Below are 18,745 nucleotides of genomic sequence, written 5' to 3' on the forward strand. Positions count from 1 at the left end.
CGTTGAATTCATGATAATAAGTTGCTTGGGGAATTTCAGGCAGTTTAGAAGTGGCTACTCGACTATCGACAATATTTTTGTACTGCGAAGCATAGCAGCAACTTGCATTGAACAAAAAAAGAAGCTCTACGTATTTTTGTCGATTTTAAGGTAGCTTTTGATACCACCGAACACTGATCACTATTCATCAAGCTTTACAATTATGTAATGTCAGACATGGGTACTAGAAAGCATCAACGACGAAAATAAGGCAGCGGTATTGAATGGTGCCGAAAAGTCGGAGAGTTTCGAATCGAAAATGGGAGTCAAGCAAGGATGCAATTTAAGCCCAAATCTTTTTGCTTTGTTTATAGCAGACCTAATTGATTTTCTTCCTAGTGGAATTGAAATATCGAGGACATTCATCAAAGCTTGCTTTTTGCAGATGACGTCATACTGGTCGGTTACTCGCTCGAAACACGACACTTGATAATTAACCGACTCAATGTGTATTGTCGGTAGCAATCCAAGGTGATGATATTCCGGAATGGTTCTGGTAGAACAGACAGAAATGAGAAATGGCACAATGACAGAGAACCAAACGAGATCGTTAAAGCCTACAAATATCTAGGACTTACTATAATCAGCAATCATTAGCAATCCACCTTAAAGAGAAAAGCTGATTAAATCTAAAAGTGTAATACCCGCAAAATGGAAGAAATGCTTCTAAACGCAGCCAATATCATATAGTGTTAAATAAAAGGTCCTTGTTACATTGGCGGAATCTATTATGATGCATGCAACGCAAGTATGGGGAGGGGAGAATATTGAAATGGTCGAAACACTTCAGAGGTTCTTCATTAAAAAATGCTTTCGTTTACCGAAAAACACCCCACACACTATATGATATCAATTGAGACAGGACTATCACCGCTCTTCATCAAATCTATGAAATGGCATGTTGATTGTATCAAAAGTTTTTAAATATGCAGGATTAAAGACTCCCAAAAATTCTGGCAATGAAAACAATTGAGAAGAAAAACCTGTGGTATAAGAAGCTAGAAGACTATGCCTACTGTCGAACGGACTTTCGAATCGTTGATAAAAATGGTAAATACTGCGATGACGACTTCCGGAATCTTATTGAAATTTGCTCTACAGCAATTTGAAGTCTCCTGAAGAAATAATCGCCCTCCTCAATTATGAAGGAAACTCCAATGCCTTACCGCAATCAAATTATAAATTAATCCTTTTAAGACAGTAATTTATTTAATTTACATTCTAAATGCTAATTCAAACAAAAAAGAACTTCAATTAGATAAACATTGTTAATTTTCAAACAGAAGTCAATCGGCAGACGTCATAGCCAAGTCTTAACGATTTTACTAAATTATTTTTGTAAACAATGTACATATGTATATAAGCGAATGTTAATAAATCGAATCATCTATTTAACTATCTATCTATCTATCTATCTATCTATCTATCTATCTATCTATCTATCTATCTATCTATCTATCTATCTATCTATCTATCTATCTATCTATCTATCTATCTATCTATCTATCTATCTATCTATCTATCTATCTATCTATCTATCTATCTATCTGGTTGTTATTGTTTCGGTTATTAAAATCTAAGGCCATACGAAAAATACCAGAAAAACTCTCATCTCCACCAAGGATGAAATAGTTAATCAGGAAAAGTGGAAAATAAAACAACATTTGTAACTTCACTGAGGACTTTGAGTGATTATAAAATTCAACTCAACTTATTTTAAACTTTGCTTCGTTTATTTCGTTTTTTTTTTGTAAATTTTTACTACCGAAAGAAAGTTGTATAAATTATTAACTCCATGTCACAATGTCCTTATAGATTAAACTATAAAAAGAAAAAGTCACATACTGGACACTTCATTTCCTCATTCGAACTTAAATATAAAAAGAAAACAACAACCAAAACTTAATCTTACATATTTCATTATAAGATACACCAATGATACAACTATACCCAGGAACTTACACCAAACTCATACTATATCCTTCATTTGTAAAATGAGTTAAATAAATTCCCTTCAAGAATGATACATATTATATTATATCCTTTTCTTCCTGTTTCCCATCATCATCATTATCAACATCATTATAAATAGCATAAGATGACTTCCTGTCTTGTTCGTAACGTGATAATAATTGAACAATTTTTCAATTTCCTTCCCAAGAACAAAAGCAAAAATAAAAACGAAAGAAAAAGAAAAAGGAATTTTAAAAAATCCCATGAAAAACATCAGTTTTGTTTAAAATAAATGATTTTAATTACGAAACACACACAACAAAGAACTACTTAAGGCAATAACACACAGGATAGAGTGTCCTGTCCTCCCTCTGTACATCACCTACTCACGACCGAACGTCAAATATATAAACTTACTTACACTCTCTGATTTAACCCAGATACAGTTAATTCAACAAGAAAAACAACAGCAAAAAAACCAAGAAGAAAAAAGAATTTAATACATCGAGAAAAAGGCCATACTCAGGCATTTCTCACACCCTACTCTAGCCGGAAGCTGAAATTGCTTTATCCTTACATATGTAAATAAGGAAATAATATAAATCAACAATAAAATATTAATAATCAACAAAAATTAAAAATTACCCAAAAAAGTTACAAAAGAAAATTACAACAAAATTAAAATTACAACTTATAACCAAAAAAAAAAACAAAAATATATATAAAATAATTAATAACTGAACTCCTGATTTCCTGTTGATGATACCTCTACCACCTTTTTATGTACATATTTTTATTTATTCCTTCTTTTTGTTTTATTTTTTGGAATTTTATCGAATCAGGATTAATAAATTACGCGTATGCCCAGGTACACATTTTAAGTGATGTCCTTGATATTATGTACTTGCTTCCTCAATCACAGTGATTTCTGTTTTATGTTCGAATAACTAATTTATAGGTAATTTTTAAGTGAAATGCCAAAATTGACGTGATTTTTTTTCGCCATTAAATCCTTCGAGTAATCCGATAGACTATATTATAAATTAATATATTTTCTTTTTTATTTACAAAGAGTTAAGTTTTTTGTAGCTGTGATTTAATATTTTTGTATATAAATTAATTAATAGATAGCAACAAAGTAGTAATGATAATTTTTGATGTATTATGGAGTTGGAGTCAGTTGAAATGTGTTGACACTTTTTACCTAGGCTCTGCTCACACGATGAATTGTCAATATTTTCAATATGGACTTAACGAATATAATAATACAAAAATGTATAATGACATATAGCAATGGATTTTTGTGCATTCGTTATGTTGCTGTTGGTTGATTGGTTCAGTTTGGTTTGTTGGAGTTGTGTGTATCATTCAGGAAAAGAAAATGGATGGATGGATGACAGCTGTCAGTTTATATATCGATCATTGTGGGAGAAATATTCATCGAACAGAACTATTTGGCCATATAAACATATATCTATGGATACTATACTGTACAATTTATTAATCTTCATAATAACGTACACAGTTGGCTAATGAGTTATTAAACAAAAAATTGAATTTGTTATTGTTTTTAATTGGGTTTCAGTGAATAAATGAGTGCACCGAAAATTGAAATTTAGTAAAGTGGGAATCAATAAAGTCACTGATGTGATGGAGAAATTAAAAAAGATGTAAAAGATGGATAGAACTTGTCACACTTGACCAAATAATTGTTTCTTTTGTCTTTGTTCTTTTTCTAGCTTGTTGTCAAATAATTTGAGGCAAAGTTTCATGGAGAAAAACGTCACAAAAATTTCATTGAATATTAAAGTGTCAAAGAAAATTAAGACGTAATAAATAAATATTTACATTCATATTGGGTTTTTCAATAAAAAGTTTCGGTTTGAACAGAACTTAAGTTATATGCGGCTGTCACTTTTGAAGTTGTCATATTTTGTCATTTAACAGGTAAAAACTGCACCATTATCTAGAATGAAATAATACTCTTTTTAACTTTCCGTAGGTAACTATTGAAATCGGTCCGATCAGTCGAATGTAAAATTTTGAAATTTCTCGACGTTCTCACGTCCAGTAGAACGTTTTGTTCTTTTTTTTAAATTTTGACTTAAATTTGAAACTTAAAAAAAAACTGAAAAGAAAATATTTGTCACTTTGAATATTATACGAACACAAAATTAAATGTACCACCAAAATAATGGATTGCAACGAAAAAGGTAGTTTTTCACATATTTAAACTCCACTTTTTGGGGTTCATACCCGCTCACGCAACTCTGTTGCTTCGCTTAGGGTATGTAAAGTCGCCAGGCAGGCACGTATATCAACAACTTTTTTTTTTAAATAAGAGCACTTGTGGGTGGCCCGCTTTGAGGGATCTCAGGATTTAAACTCCACCTTTCTCACGCAACTCAGTTGCTCCGCTTAGGGTATGTAAAGTCGCCAGGCAGGCGCTAATATCAACAATTTGGTTCTAATATAGGCACTGGTGGGTGGCCCGCTTTGCGGGATCTCAAAATTTAAACTCCGCTTTTCGGGGTTCACACCCGCTCACGCAACTCCCTTGCTCCGCTTAGGGTATGTAAAGTCTCCAGGCCTATATCAACAACTTTTTTTTAAATAAAAGCACCTGTGGGTGGCCCCCTTTGCGGGATCTCAGGATCTAAACTGCACCTTTCGGGAGTCACACCCGCTTACGCAACTCAGTTGCTCCGCTTAGGGTATGTAAAGTCGCCAGGCAGGCACCTATATCAACAACTTTTTTAAGCAAAAGTAATTTACTGTAATCCTATATAATTGCTATCGCAAAATTTCCTGCCTCACTCTCCAGCATGAGAATCAACAAGTACAAAGGAGGCGTATCCAAAGCCAATTGAAAAAACAGCCATGCTAGAGTTGCCACATGAAAAAATTGCATGACCAAAGCTGAAATTAAAAATCACCAATTGAACCAAAAAATTACCAAAATAATTTTTATCCGTAGCGGTTTTTAACTTCACATAGGAAGTTATTGCAATCGGTCCAATTTGTCGAATTGAAAATTTGAGTGAGTGTATTCTTAACAGCAGCAATAAAAAAAAATGGCTAACCCAAAATAACTCACTAACCAATTACGCTACTTGAATTAAATTTTTTATTATCGGGATAAAAAAGATAGTTTTTTGGAAAAAAAAAACCCATTTTACGTTTTTTTTTTATAAATCAAAAAAACTGACAAAAAAACAAGTGTTACCTCGAATATTTAACGAACAAGAATGGTTATATTTCTTAAATAATTGTATGCAACGAAAAATAACGTTTTTGACATCTGTTAAAATTTTAAGAAAATTCGAATGTACAGTTTTTTTTTATAAAATATAAAAAATTAAAAAAAAAATACTAAAAATTCGTAAAAAAAATACTTTCGACAAATATTTTGTTAAAAATTGTTGTCTTTAAACTAATTTCTTTTAAAAATGTTGTTTCCGACGTTCCGTAATTTTTTTATAAGAATCCAACAGTCGGTTTTTTCATACAAAATTTAAATCTACAAAAATATTACTTAAATGCCACTAAAATTGGTTTTCGGCTAGAAAATTTCGTTAACAAAAATAGATTTTGAAATCAAACTATTACATCATATTCAAAACATTGTTGATAATTTTTAAATTTGTTAGAATAATTCAACTGACAACTTTTTCAACAAAACATGAAAACCTTCAAACCATTTAAGCAAGAAATATCGGCAGACGGGATGGGAAGTTATCAGTGTGGATAGCATCCCAGCCTCTTTTTATTAAGATCATAATATATTAACATTATGTCAGGAGATTGAATATTATCGCTTAATAAAATGTATATAAAATTGATTTAAAAAAACGATATGGTTAATTTATAATATTAATGGTATCAAAATTAAGTCTATCTTTGGTTTTAATTTAATTAATTAAAAAAATGTCCACTAAGCAGCAGCTCAGCTGTGAGGAAGTACCATCAAGTTATAAACGAACTTACTTAAATTTCGAAAACAATATATATATTCATTTAAACCGTGTTTACGATAACCTTTTCCCAAAATTCTGACATGTCCATTATTCGTAAGATTATGATGATTTTGAGATGTTGGGCCATCTGTCAATAAATTGTGAAATGAAGGCATTTAGCGTGTGCATTGAATGATAAAATAAATTATAAATTTTTGTACCATTTTCAAATGAAAAGTACTTTAGGCTTTCATTTTATTTTTAAAAATAGAGTCGAGTTTTTTTCAATTTCTTAAAAAAGGGACCAAATGGAATAAGAAATGACCATTCGACCAAGTAAGAAAATTATGACCAAATTTGGTTGTAAACGACCAAACGGCAACCGTGGGCCCATGCATCCTTTGAAAAGAATATAAATCTAGTGCTCATTTCACATTATTTTTTTTTTTTTTTTCAGTTCTTTTTAGAACTCTGTGAGGTAAACACCTCATTTCGAGATATGGACTTCAAGTTCAACCAGCGCTCTATTGAGAGTGGCAACAGCGCTCGAAGTGCTTTTTGCCGTTTAGATTAATACGAAAGCATTTTAAGCATGTTGAGTTCGCTGCCCATTGATAGGCGTTTTTAAGCGTTTTAGAACGTTCATTATGGGAATGTTTTTAAGCGCTTGCAAATTGAAGCTAGAAATGTACTAGCTTAAAACGCTGTTTAAGGGTTTTAAAAGTTCTTTTTAGAGCTTCAACAAATATTCAATGAGATGAAAACAAGATTTCTACTTTTGGAGCGTTTTTTTCCAAAGAAAAAAGGTTTTAGCTTAAATACGACTTTAAGCGTGCTAAAATCAATTTTTTGCATACAAATACCCTGAAGAAGGCTAACTTAGCCGGAATAAGTTTTAAAATCAAATTTGCCATACGAATAGCCTAACAAAAAAACACTACTAAATCGAACTAAATTTTCAATGAAAAAAATATGCGATAAGCGAGAAGAAGACAAAAATATTTTTCACTATTTTTCTAGAAAATATTTTTTCCAAAGCACTTTTTTATGCCGTACTAGAAATCCTGTCCGTGCCCAATTCGAAATATTCCGTGAAATTTCGAGCACTCAACAAAAATGTTGAAATGGTGTTGGTTGTAAAAGAATTACCACTCTTGACCTTAAGACGAAAATTCAAAATTTAAAAACATTGTTAGGGTCAAAAAATTCAGCACCAGTTTTTATTTCAGCTAGCAGTTCGGCCTATTGTGTTCCCATTGTAAGGAAATGATTTGCAAAAAGCTAACAACTTCGATCTTCTATTATTTGGAATTCTCATTTAAAAATATCGTAGTATAATCGGTCACATTAAAGTGGATTTTTTTACAAGAAAAGTCATAAAATTTCATTTCAAATATAAGTAGCGCTGAAGTTGTATAGTAGTTACGACTGATAGGTGGCGCTTTCGTAATAACCTTTTAATGTTAACAATGAAATACATACACAAAATCTTTCCCGTGCGTCATAATCTAATAATTTAGACATATATAAAAAAAAACTATCCTAAATCTGATTTTTCAGCAAAAAAAATATTTATATTTCTTAAAAATTTTTAAAAAATGTGTTTAAAACAAATCACTCACCTTTTATTATCACAAGGAAGATGAACATAGCAAACAGGAGAGTGTCCATGTCCCTGATTGTTTGTTCTGGCGATGTTAAACGCCTTTTTCCGTTGAATCTCAAAAATTTTCGTTTAAAATAATTAAACTTTTCTGCAGTAGTTACTTTTGTATCACCAGCTTTATAGAGCGCCTCTTTTCACGGCGGCGGCGACAGAAGTTTGTTTTTCCGTGTTGTTTAATGTAATCTGTACACTGTCCCCAAAAATCAAAAATGTTTGACGGATGCTATGTCCTTCTAAATGATTTGCCGTTAAAACACATTCGCGGCGGTTTTCGAAAATTAATTTCTATCGTTTTGAATGTAGGTAAGTATGTTTGTCTCTATTTGAGCTTGATTAATATTTTCTTAAATGATATAGGCTATAACTTTCTAAATCGTACACTCTTAGATCATCTTAACCGATTTTTTTTTTAAGATAAAGGATAAGTAGCTATAATTTAGCTGAATATCATAATAGTTTTTGAGTTCTATTTTTTTAATTTTTTTATCAAAAACAAAATTTTCAATAAAAGCAGAAACCAACAATCATTAACTCGCTTTTGAATTTTTGGAATGCACGATTATTTCAATCAGCGAACGAATCTTTTTCTAATATCAATCGGCTTTCTGTTGAACTTATTTAGTTTTCTTAATTTTTGTGTTCTTATTATGTCGATATTTTTTGGTTTTTCTAGATGCGGTTAAATCTTCGCTATAACATGAACATCATCATTGTTATTATTTTCATTGAGATACTATGAATGGTTGTATTCACTTAAAAGCCAAATCTGAAATAAATAGAGAAAATACAAAAATTGTGAGTTATTTAAATAAATAAATAAATGAGGTTCATATTTTTCTTAAATATTTTAAAACAAACGAAAAATCAAAAGAGGTTAAATACCCAAAAAAAAATGTGGTTTTTCAATTCAAAGAGAGTTTTTTTTAAGGACTAAACGAGAATTCAAGTCATGACCTTGCGGAAGTAATGAGGGAAAAATTAATTTGAAATAAAATGATAGAGCATGTTCTTTAAAAATGATAACCTGAATAAAATATTCTAAGAATAATTAAGAGGAAAAAAAAGAACTAAATTAAAAGGCGTACAAAATAAAGAAATATCCTTGTATTTTTCGAAGAGACCATGACCTAAAAGGATTTTAAATTGAGCAAAGCAAGACATACTTTTAGATGAAGAATTTTTTAAATAGCAAAATAGACAACAAAAAATTAAATAAAGTAGTAGCAGTAGTAGTAGAGGATAGGTGAAGGATTTCACGCAGCTTAATTACGAAACAAAATCATTCATTTAATTGTTCTTAATAAGTGTTCTTTTATACTTAATAAAAGTTGTCAAAAATGAAAGCAATTAATCACCTTAGGAAATTATAGACAAAACTATTTATTTCCAAAAGATTTATAATAAAATATGAATATTAAATACACTTCTAAAAATAAGTATTTCTTTGCTAGTTTTTGAACATTAGATTATATTTAAACCTTAAGACTTCGGTAAATTATTGATTTTTCAACAAAATTTCGAGGATATTTACTGAAGCAAAAACGGTTCGTTTAGTGAACTTGTTAAGAGACCAAAGATGTGAATAATGCAGGTAATTTGGGTACAGGTGCAGGTATAGAGTAGAGAACACAGAACCTTGAACGACTTGACTATGTAAGGTGATAACAACAATACAAGACAGAAGGACAGAAAAGAAAGAATAACAGACAAAAAGAAAGAACACATGACAACAGCACGCGGTAGGTTTCGAGACGGTCGCCCATCTGTCTACTAACCACTATCACTGATGCTTGATTACGGTGACCGATGGGAACCGTAGCTTTATTTTTTAAATTTATTTTTATTAATTCATTCTTAAAGCTAGACAAAAATTCATAAAACTAGCCTAATTATCCATAACTTACAACTAACTTAATGGTCCCATACGGACACTCTAAGTTAAACTATAACACTAACTACTAATGCCTTTCGGCCCTAAGATCTATTTTACTTCAATTTATATTTTATTTATTTCTGTATTTATTAGAAAATTTTGAAAAAAAACTAATATCAAGATCCTTTTTTTTTTTTACTTAAAAACTACTTAATATAAGGTCCTTAATATAAAACTTAAAACTAACTTAAACTACTTATTCTACCTATAAACTACTTAAAACTAGAACAACCACAGCAGCAAATCTAACTATTTTTTTTTTTTTTTTTTTTTTTTTTGTGCCACCATGCCTATTCTACTTAAAACTAAACCCTAAAACTATAAAACAAGTATGTAAGCCGGCCAAGGCTTAAAACCCCATCCCGACTACCCAATATCAAGTGCCGATTGAAGCCACCAAAACTGGTTCTCCTGCTTCACCCTATCAGTTCGGTCCTATCCTCTGGCCCTGGTCAGAGCAGCATTTATATGTCTGTCGAAATATAAATACTACACACTACGCTTTTGCTCGCTAATGGCTGCCCGTGAAGATCAACGATGACCATCTTGCACCAATTCTTCCACGTATCTCTTGTGGCCCTAGCCAACGGAGTCCCGAACAGAATTGTCTCTGACAATATCGCTGAATCTTGTCGAAATCACGCTGCAAGAGAATTCTAATAACCCCAACCTTTCGGGCCGTTCTGTACGCAATTAGATCGTCGGCGTACGCAATTGCCTTTGTAAGACTACCTATCAGATTGCTGGTGTAAATGCTGAAGAGAATTGGCGAATTCACCGCTCCTTGTTGAAGACCATTTCTAATTGAGAATGTTGTGGTAGAAGTTACATTGCCACTTTTGACAACAAACTTTCTACCGTTAAGCATATCATAAAGTATATACAACAATGGCTTGCTTATGCCAAGCCTGCTCAGTTTTAGGTAAAGACCCTCTAACCACCTGTGCATTATTGTTTTGATTTATTCCATTGGATATCAGAAACGAGTTTAGACGCAGCATGAATTGTGTCATGACCCGCCTTGAACCCGAAGTGATTATCCGGAATTATTTTGTTGTCCGCAGCCCACTTAGTCAGAGCCCTATTGATGATCTTTTCGAAGACTTTGCTGATGCTCGGAAGAAGACTTATAGACCGAAGATTTGACGGGTTGGAGTTGTCTTTTCCCTTTTTCGGGAGAGGATGAACCACAGCGGTCTTCCAATGCACTGGATAATATGCATTATTCAGTGCATTATTGAAGAGCGTGGTGTGAATGTCAATTGCTTCCATCGGTAAATGTCTTAGTACAACGTTGGATATACCATCAACGCCTGCTGACTTTTTATTTTATTAACAAGGGACTTGGTCCTGTTTGCTCGGCGATTATGGCATTTGCCAAGGAATCGTCATTGAACCGCATGAAACCGCGGTTCTCAGATCGCCATTGTGTCATATCATTTCGAAGGTAAAAGTGATTAAGTAGGGCTCTGTTTTCCAGGTCATGGTTGGGGCAAATGCTAACATTCACCTTGTACACTTGCTGGAAAGCAGCTCCCACCGCCTCCACTTATTCCTTCGGATTTTCAATTATGTAAAAGTCATCGTCAAAGATGGCTTCCTCTGGATCTATTTGCGCTGTCATGAGTACGTCTCTGTTCTCTTCAGTTCTTTGGAGTTTAAGACACGGAAGGTCATTATCGTTTTTTTTTCCTGAATATCTTGTTGATTTTGGGGAACATACTACGGTACCTCGAATTAACTGACCGGATCTTGCGGTCCCACTACTTGGTATTTGATAGCCTGTAGTTCTCCTTAATCAACAGATTGACATTTTTTATTGACGACTTCAGTGTCCTAACCTCCAAGTCGTGTGGGTCTGTAAGTTGTGAGTAAGCCACTCTTGTGCCTATGTAGTGCGTCAATTGTCGCGTTTCTGTAAGCGTCCATTTGGTCCCGTTCTTTGTACTTTGGAATTGTCCGTTCCTTCGTTCGTTTTATTGTTTCGTCCATCTGTTGTAAATGTTGGTCAATTTCTGTATTTGTCAGGTTTCTGTTGTTTGATGGGGCTATGTCACTCGAACGAAGTTCTCTCGCTAAGGCGTTGGTGAAACGAAGACAACGCATCTTACTGTAATTGTAAGAGTGCGTTGCAACGTATTCTTCCAATTCCACGCGTTCGTTCGGAATATGCATTACAGCAGCCAGTCCGCAGTGATCACTGTCGTACTCGACTGTCTGTAACTGTCAGTCTGGTGTCGTACAGCAAAAGATCCAGAAAGGAGCCACTTCTTGGATACGATGGCTTTTCAGTAGCCAGCAGGTCGACGCCATATTCAACGCTGTAAAGATTCATCATATTAAAAACCGAAGCTTTATCAGACTAGGCCGTTGCCGAGTTTTATTCATTTAAGTATCTTACTTGGTAAGTTTCTGGTCTATTTGGCTCTTAATGAAGTTTTGAGCAAAACTTAAATTTAAAACTTTCATAGTTAATTCGTTTTCGCAGATTTTTCATTTGAATGAAAAAATTGATTATTTTACTAGTTCATTATTGGAAAGTGTTGATGAGTCTGTTCCCAAAAAAAAAAAAAAAAAAGACAAGGACAACTATTTTCCACATTATGTCTTATACTTAATCAAGCAAAGATATAGACAGGCATAGAACTTCAATGAAATGAGCGCATACACAAGACAAATAGCTTTTAAAATTTCAAAGTTCAGAAACAAAACATGGAGTGATAAACTTAACTCTCTTCGAACCGAATTCGAAACCTTTTTGCCAAAGTTCTTAAAGCAAAAAACAAGTTTATTCCTTGTTGATAACCAGTGAAGAAAAAGCTGACATTTTTGCGGGATTGTTTGAAAATAAAATAATAATCCGTTAGCAAATGAAACTAGCTCAGTTAACGTTCTAGTAAGTGAGTCAATTAACTTTATAAACAGTAATGATGAACCTTTGGCATTAGATGTTTTGGTCAGAAACGATTATATTAAAGGAATAATACATGGTATGTGGAACAATAAAGCTCCAGCAGTAGATACTCTAAAAAATTTCTACGTTAAGAAGCTACCAATAATTGATGTATCTTTGTATAAAATGTATAAAATCATATCCATCCTCAAGGCAGGAAAACCAAGAAACATACCTAATAGTTATCGACCAATAAGCCTACTAGTAGTTTTAGCAAAATACTAGAAAAATGATTACAATTAAACTTCTTGGTTTTCTCGAGACTTTCAATGTAGTGCCAAACCAACAGTTTGGATTCAGGAAAGATCATAGTACGGCACATCAAGTTCTAAGAATTTGCAAACATGTTAAAGACAAAATGAATGCAAAAGAATCAACGGGTCTTCTCCTTCTGGATGTTGAGAAGACTTTTGATAGCATATGGCATGATGGTCTACTTCTAAAGCTAAAATTATTCGGTTGTCCTTTATATAATAAAACTAATACAAAGCTTCCTTAGAAACAGACAGAAATTTCAAGTAAATTCAAATAGAATACACTTTTCCGTTAAAAATATAACATCGGGGGTACCTCAAGGGTCAGTATTAAGTCCATTATTATACATTACGTATTATGCTGATTTTTCAGAAATATGGAAATGTGAAATAGCAGTGTTTGCCGTTGATACCGCCATTTACAGTTCAAGTAAAATTGGGTTTGAAATTGAAAATGACTTGCAAAATGTGCTCTGAATAAAATTCATGATTATTTCGTAACATGGAAAGTAAGTCTAAATGCTAAAAAAATTACAGGCAATCTTTTTCACCAGGAAAATAAAAGCCTGAGCTTTACCACTTAATCAGCTAAAGATAAATAACTGTGATATCCAGTGGGTTGATTCTGTCAAGAATTATTGACAATAGAACAATTGACGCCCTGGAGTCAAGTAGTTGGTAAAAAACCTTATACTCTGTAACCAACATCATGGTCGATAGTTCTACTTCCACTAATGATTTGGCACAGCCTATTCCCACTACTTTCTCTTCTACATGTGAAGATATTCTCGCGCAATCAGGTTCTGGTGTTAATAACACAGAAAGTGTACCTGAGAAACAAAAGAAAAAGTCTAAGAAAAGAAGCCGAGAAAACTCTGAACTTGCTAGAAATTCTACCCCACCATCAAAAAAAACAAATGTCAACATCACTCCAATACCTACAGATCCCACCGGAACTCCCAATACACCTCAAATTGTTGCCTCAGATTTAGCTTCCAATAGTGTCACCGTTGCAGGAACTGTAATAAACAACGTCATCCCTATCAAAGCTGTCTCCAAACCAAAAATAATTTTTATATCTAGTCTGGACCCAGTTACACCTCCAGAAAATATAACTTCCCACTTAGTATCTACCAAGAGCATACCTTCCAGCTCATCTATCAGGTGTACTAAGATCAGTAAACCAAAAAGCTTTGTTTCCTCTTTTAAATTAATAACGAATCCCATTTACTTTGATTCTATTTGCAATCCAAAAATATGGCCCGCAGAGACTTTAGTCAAAGAATTTACTCAAAGTCAAAAATAGGGTGTTTCTTTGAAAAACAAATCAAAAAACTTAACGAGTTGCGCTCTTCTACCAAAACGTAAGTGGACTCCGTAGCAAGACTACTGACATTTTTCTTAACTCCCAATCATTTCCACACGACGTATTCGTTTTGACAGAAACGTGGCTTAATTCAAGCTTTTCCGACACAGAACTTTTTAGTCAAGAATTCGAAGTTTACAGAAACGATCGCCGTGTTGCTAATGCAAAGGATTTAGGTGGAGGTGTTCTCATATCGGTAAAAAATACATATTTCTCTTCTTCTGTATCTTTTCTATTTGTGTTATCAATTGAACTGGTATGTGTAAGGATAATGGTACAGACTAAGACTTTTTTCATTTTAAACGTTTACATTCCTCCAATAAGTTTGGAGTCTGTTTATAACGATCTCTCCTTGGCATTAGACTATCTTATAAATTTGTCCAGCTCTGACACCAATATCTTACTTTTAGGTGATTTTAATTTACCACACATTGACTGGATTCTATCCGAAGACGAATCCTGCCTTGAAGCCTCTCCTTCTTCTTCACAAATGGAACTATCTCTTTTCGATAAAGTCCTTCTTACTGACTTACAGCAAACAAGCTGTATTAAAAACTCAAAAATCGAATTCTCGATTTAGTCTTTTCTTCTGACGATATTAGTACTCTTGTTCTAGAATCTACATCAGGAATTACTAATATTGACAAATATCACCCCCCTTTGGACATTTTTTTTGACTTAAGTAATCACCTTACTAATCACAGTAATTCTTTTGATTGCTTATATAATTTTGATTTTAGAAGAGCCAATTTCCAGCAGTTGTCTGAAGATTTAACCATTTCTGGAATTGCTGATACACTAGCATTTTCTAACATTGACGAAGCAGAAAACTTTTTATAGGATCCTTATTATTGTTTTGAAAAAAATGTACCCATAAAGAAATCAAGAAATACAAACTTTAGCCATCCTTGGTACACGAAAGAATTGTGTTTACTGCGTAACAAAAGAAATAAGGCATGGAAAACGTATCTCAAAACTCTGTCTCCAGTCAACTTCTCTTTTTATATTGAACTCTTAAACCAATTTAAATCTCTTTCTAACTTTTCATATGCTTGTTATGTTACTGAAAGAGAATTCTAAAAAATTTTGGAATTTTGTAAACTCATAGAAAAAATCAGATGACTTTCCAGTTAACTTCACTTACAAGAACCTTTCGTTAGATAAAACTTTTGATATCTGTAACGCTTGCGCAACGAATTTCCGTGAGTCATTTTATAATAGCCCTCAAGAAGTTGATGAAGTACATTTTCATAATCTTCACACTTTTTCGCAAACTAGATGTAGTCACATACCTGTGCTACAGAGTATGGTCCTTGATCTTTTATCTGCGACTGATGACTGCTCAGCCGGGCCTGATAGTATTCCCCCGATAGTACTTTAAAAGTGTAGTAATACTTTAGTTGAACCCCTTACGTTTTTATTCAAACTTTCTCTAAAAACAGGCAAATTTCCCAGTATATGGAAGAAGTCATTTCTAACACCAATTTTCAAGAAAGGTAACAAGTCGGATATAAGCAACTACAGGCCCATTGCAAAGCTTTCTTGCATTCCTAAAGCATTTGAACAAGTTGTTTGTGAAACCGTAGCATATTTTAGTAAAAATATCATTTGCGAACAGCAACATGGTTTTGTGAAAAAAGATCAACCGTTACTAATCTCCTCACATTCTCAAACATATGTTCAAACGCTTTAGAACAAGGTTATGAAGTTGACTGTGTAAAGCCACGGAATTATAATATTTAAAGTTAAGGCTCTTGGTTTTCCACCATTTTTCTTAGCTTGGATTAAGTCATACCTTGAAAACAGATCCTCCGAGGTAAAATTTAGAAATTGTCATTCTGAACCTTTTGTTGCTCAATCTGGTGTTCCACAGGGAAGCCATCTTGGCCCTTTTCTGATCATCCTGTCTATTAACGATGTATCGTCATGTCTACACTCAAGTGAACTTCTCATTTTTGCTGACGATATGAAGATTTTTAAAATAATAAATTCCAACCATGATCGTATTCTTTTACATGCCGACATTGATAGTTTCACATTTTGGTCTGGGAAAAATAGTTTTACTCAACCCTTTAAAATGCCAGACTATAACTTTCACTAAAAAACTAATCAGTAACATATTTGACTGCTGTATATCACAGCAAAAACTTTGTCGTGTCTCCACATTTAAAGATTTAGGTGTACATTTCTGTTCAAACTTAGAGTTTACACATCACATTACTTTTATTGTTAATAAGGCAATATGCTTGGTTTTATAAAACGCTGGGCAAAGGAGTTCAATGATCCCTATGTTACCCTTTCTTTGTATAATTGCCAAGTTCGTCCTCATCTTGAATATGCTTCGCAGGTATGGACTCCCTATTACGAAATTCATAGAAAACGTATTGAATCAATTCAACATAATTTCATTCGCTTTGCCCTAAAAGGTCTTCCTTGGGAAGATCCTTATAATCTGCCTCCCTATGAACATCGTATTCTACTTCTTCAAATGCAATCTCTCCATCAAGGCGTGTTAATAATGACTTAGAATTTTTTCATCAACTCATTAATGGTGAAATTAATGCACCTTATTTGCTATCTTGTCTACATTTGAATTACCGGGGCGGAACTCATCACCTGCGCACATTTGATTTTATACATATTGACTTCCATAGAACTAACTATGGCAAGAATGAAGCTTTAAGTCGAATGAGCATTTTATATAACTTAAATTGTTCATCGATGCATTAAAATCATTGTTTAGAACCAGTGCTCCACTATCGTAAACGTTCTTATTTTATGTTTTGTTCTGTAATAGTTAAATGCTAATTTTGTTTTGTATTTTGTGCGTGTGTTAGGCTATATTTGTATTATTTTTTACTAACAACTACCACATGCACTTATGATGAGCCTCTGATCGTAGTTTGACGCTTGCTATAAGCTTACTACTTTCTGAAAATTCTGAAGTGTAAAAAAAACCTTAATATTGCGTCATGCTGTATAAGTGAATCGTCAAGAAAAAGTATTAATGATAGTTTAACTGCATTGTCTACAAACTTTGCAATTTGTACAAATTTATCCGGTCACTATGAATGATGGAAGGAATTGTGAGATTGGTCAAAATGGGAAAAGTTTATAAAAAGTTAATATTTTTAGTTGTTGGAGAATTATACTTTTTGACAAAAGAAGCTGTGTTAATGTGTTGAAGTTGAAATGCAAAGCAAATAATGACATCGACAAGTCTAAAGTTCGACTTTTTACTCGTATGTTCACACAGGAAAAAGGTTTTGATTACAACGAAACATATTTACCAACAGCCAAATTGACCACCACCCTTGCTAACTATTTTGCATACGATATATGTACATTAGATGGCCTTAAAATGTGCTTTCAGAGAAGATATCTGCATGACAGAACCAAAAAGTTTTGTTAAAGATAAATCCATGGATTTCAAATTAAACAAATCACTTTATGGGTTACAGCAATCCTGTAAGTGGGTGTAGAATGAGTTCTTTAATCAATGCAATCTAAAAATCGTAACCAATCAGGTCAATATTTGTACATCAGATTTGAAAATGGTATCGTTTGTTACCTTTTTTAATTCAAAAATTCTAATTTCGAAAAGGACACAAATGGTAAACGTAATTAAAAATGAATTGGCAAAAGAATTTGAGATGAACTTTTATCGAGTGAAGCTGATTATTTGGCTTTAGCAAAAGAAATTGGACATCCTTGATGAACTCATCATCATCAATGTTTGAAGACAATCAAGGTAATTAAAGAATGGCGTGATCACAGAGGAATGAAACACGAAGATGTGAAATACGACTTAATTTGAGAATCTTTTGCAAATAAAGAAATCTAGCTTAAATTCCATTCTACTAATAATTATGTTGCTGATATAATGACAAAGGGTCTTGGAAGAATCCTCTCTTAAAAACATCGCTTAAATATAAATCCTAATTAATCTCAATATTGACATTAATTGCAGTACCCTTGTCGAGGTGGTCATCTAAAGTTGTTTTTCACATTCACTGCCACTTAGGAATTAGAAAAAACCTCCCAAAGTAATTCATGTCTAAAGTGTCTTTTAAAATTATCCGCTCGGATTTGGCTCAAAACTGTACATCCCCTCTATCCCTGACAACATTACTCACACCCAGGAAAAATACAATTCGAAATTGAAATCTTTTGAAGATATAACTTTTATTTAAGTTTATACAAATTTTACAGCATCCTTACATTCCTTCTAAATCATTTGAAGTTATTTTTTTCTCAGAAATTAGAACCTTAAATGAAATCATAAAAATAAAACTTTACATCAAAGTCAACACACGATTTCCTGGTATTAATTGAATACCTCTACTCAAATGTCAAGACGCATTGATGTGAATTTTCTAAGTACATTGTAAATGCTGTCAGCCAAAAATTCAAGTTCAAACAAAAAATATAAAAACACCAAGTTAGTAGTGACCAATAAGGGTGACTTTTTTTACAGAAAGGTAAATAGAATAATTGTAGGGAGAATTTTCACAAAAAAGTCAAATCCAGGGCTGTATCAGTTTTTTTATATTCAATTCCAGACAAGCAGCTTTCGAAGTTTATTGCTAAACTTCATGATTTGGAAATAATTTTGACAGTCATGT

General features: G+C 32.9%; 1 protein-coding gene across 1 annotated transcript in view; it reads right to left on the minus strand.

Annotated features, from left to right (window-relative positions):
• LOC129943480 (neuronal acetylcholine receptor subunit alpha-7) overlaps nt 1-18,745 on the minus strand; it is a 387,414-nt gene that overhangs the window by 311,270 nt on the left and 57,399 nt on the right. The window contains exon 2 of the mRNA XM_056052973.1: nt 7,571-8,380. Within this exon, the coding sequence (XP_055908948.1) occupies nt 7,571-7,619 (49 nt within the window). The 5' untranslated portion in view covers nt 7,620-8,380. The remainder of the gene's footprint in view (nt 1-7,570; nt 8,381-18,745) is intronic.

Source organism: Eupeodes corollae, chromosome 1 (assembly GCF_945859685.1).
Source record: "Eupeodes corollae chromosome 1, idEupCoro1.1, whole genome shotgun sequence".
In the NCBI taxonomy this organism is placed as follows: domain Eukaryota; kingdom Metazoa; phylum Arthropoda; class Insecta; order Diptera; family Syrphidae; genus Eupeodes; species Eupeodes corollae.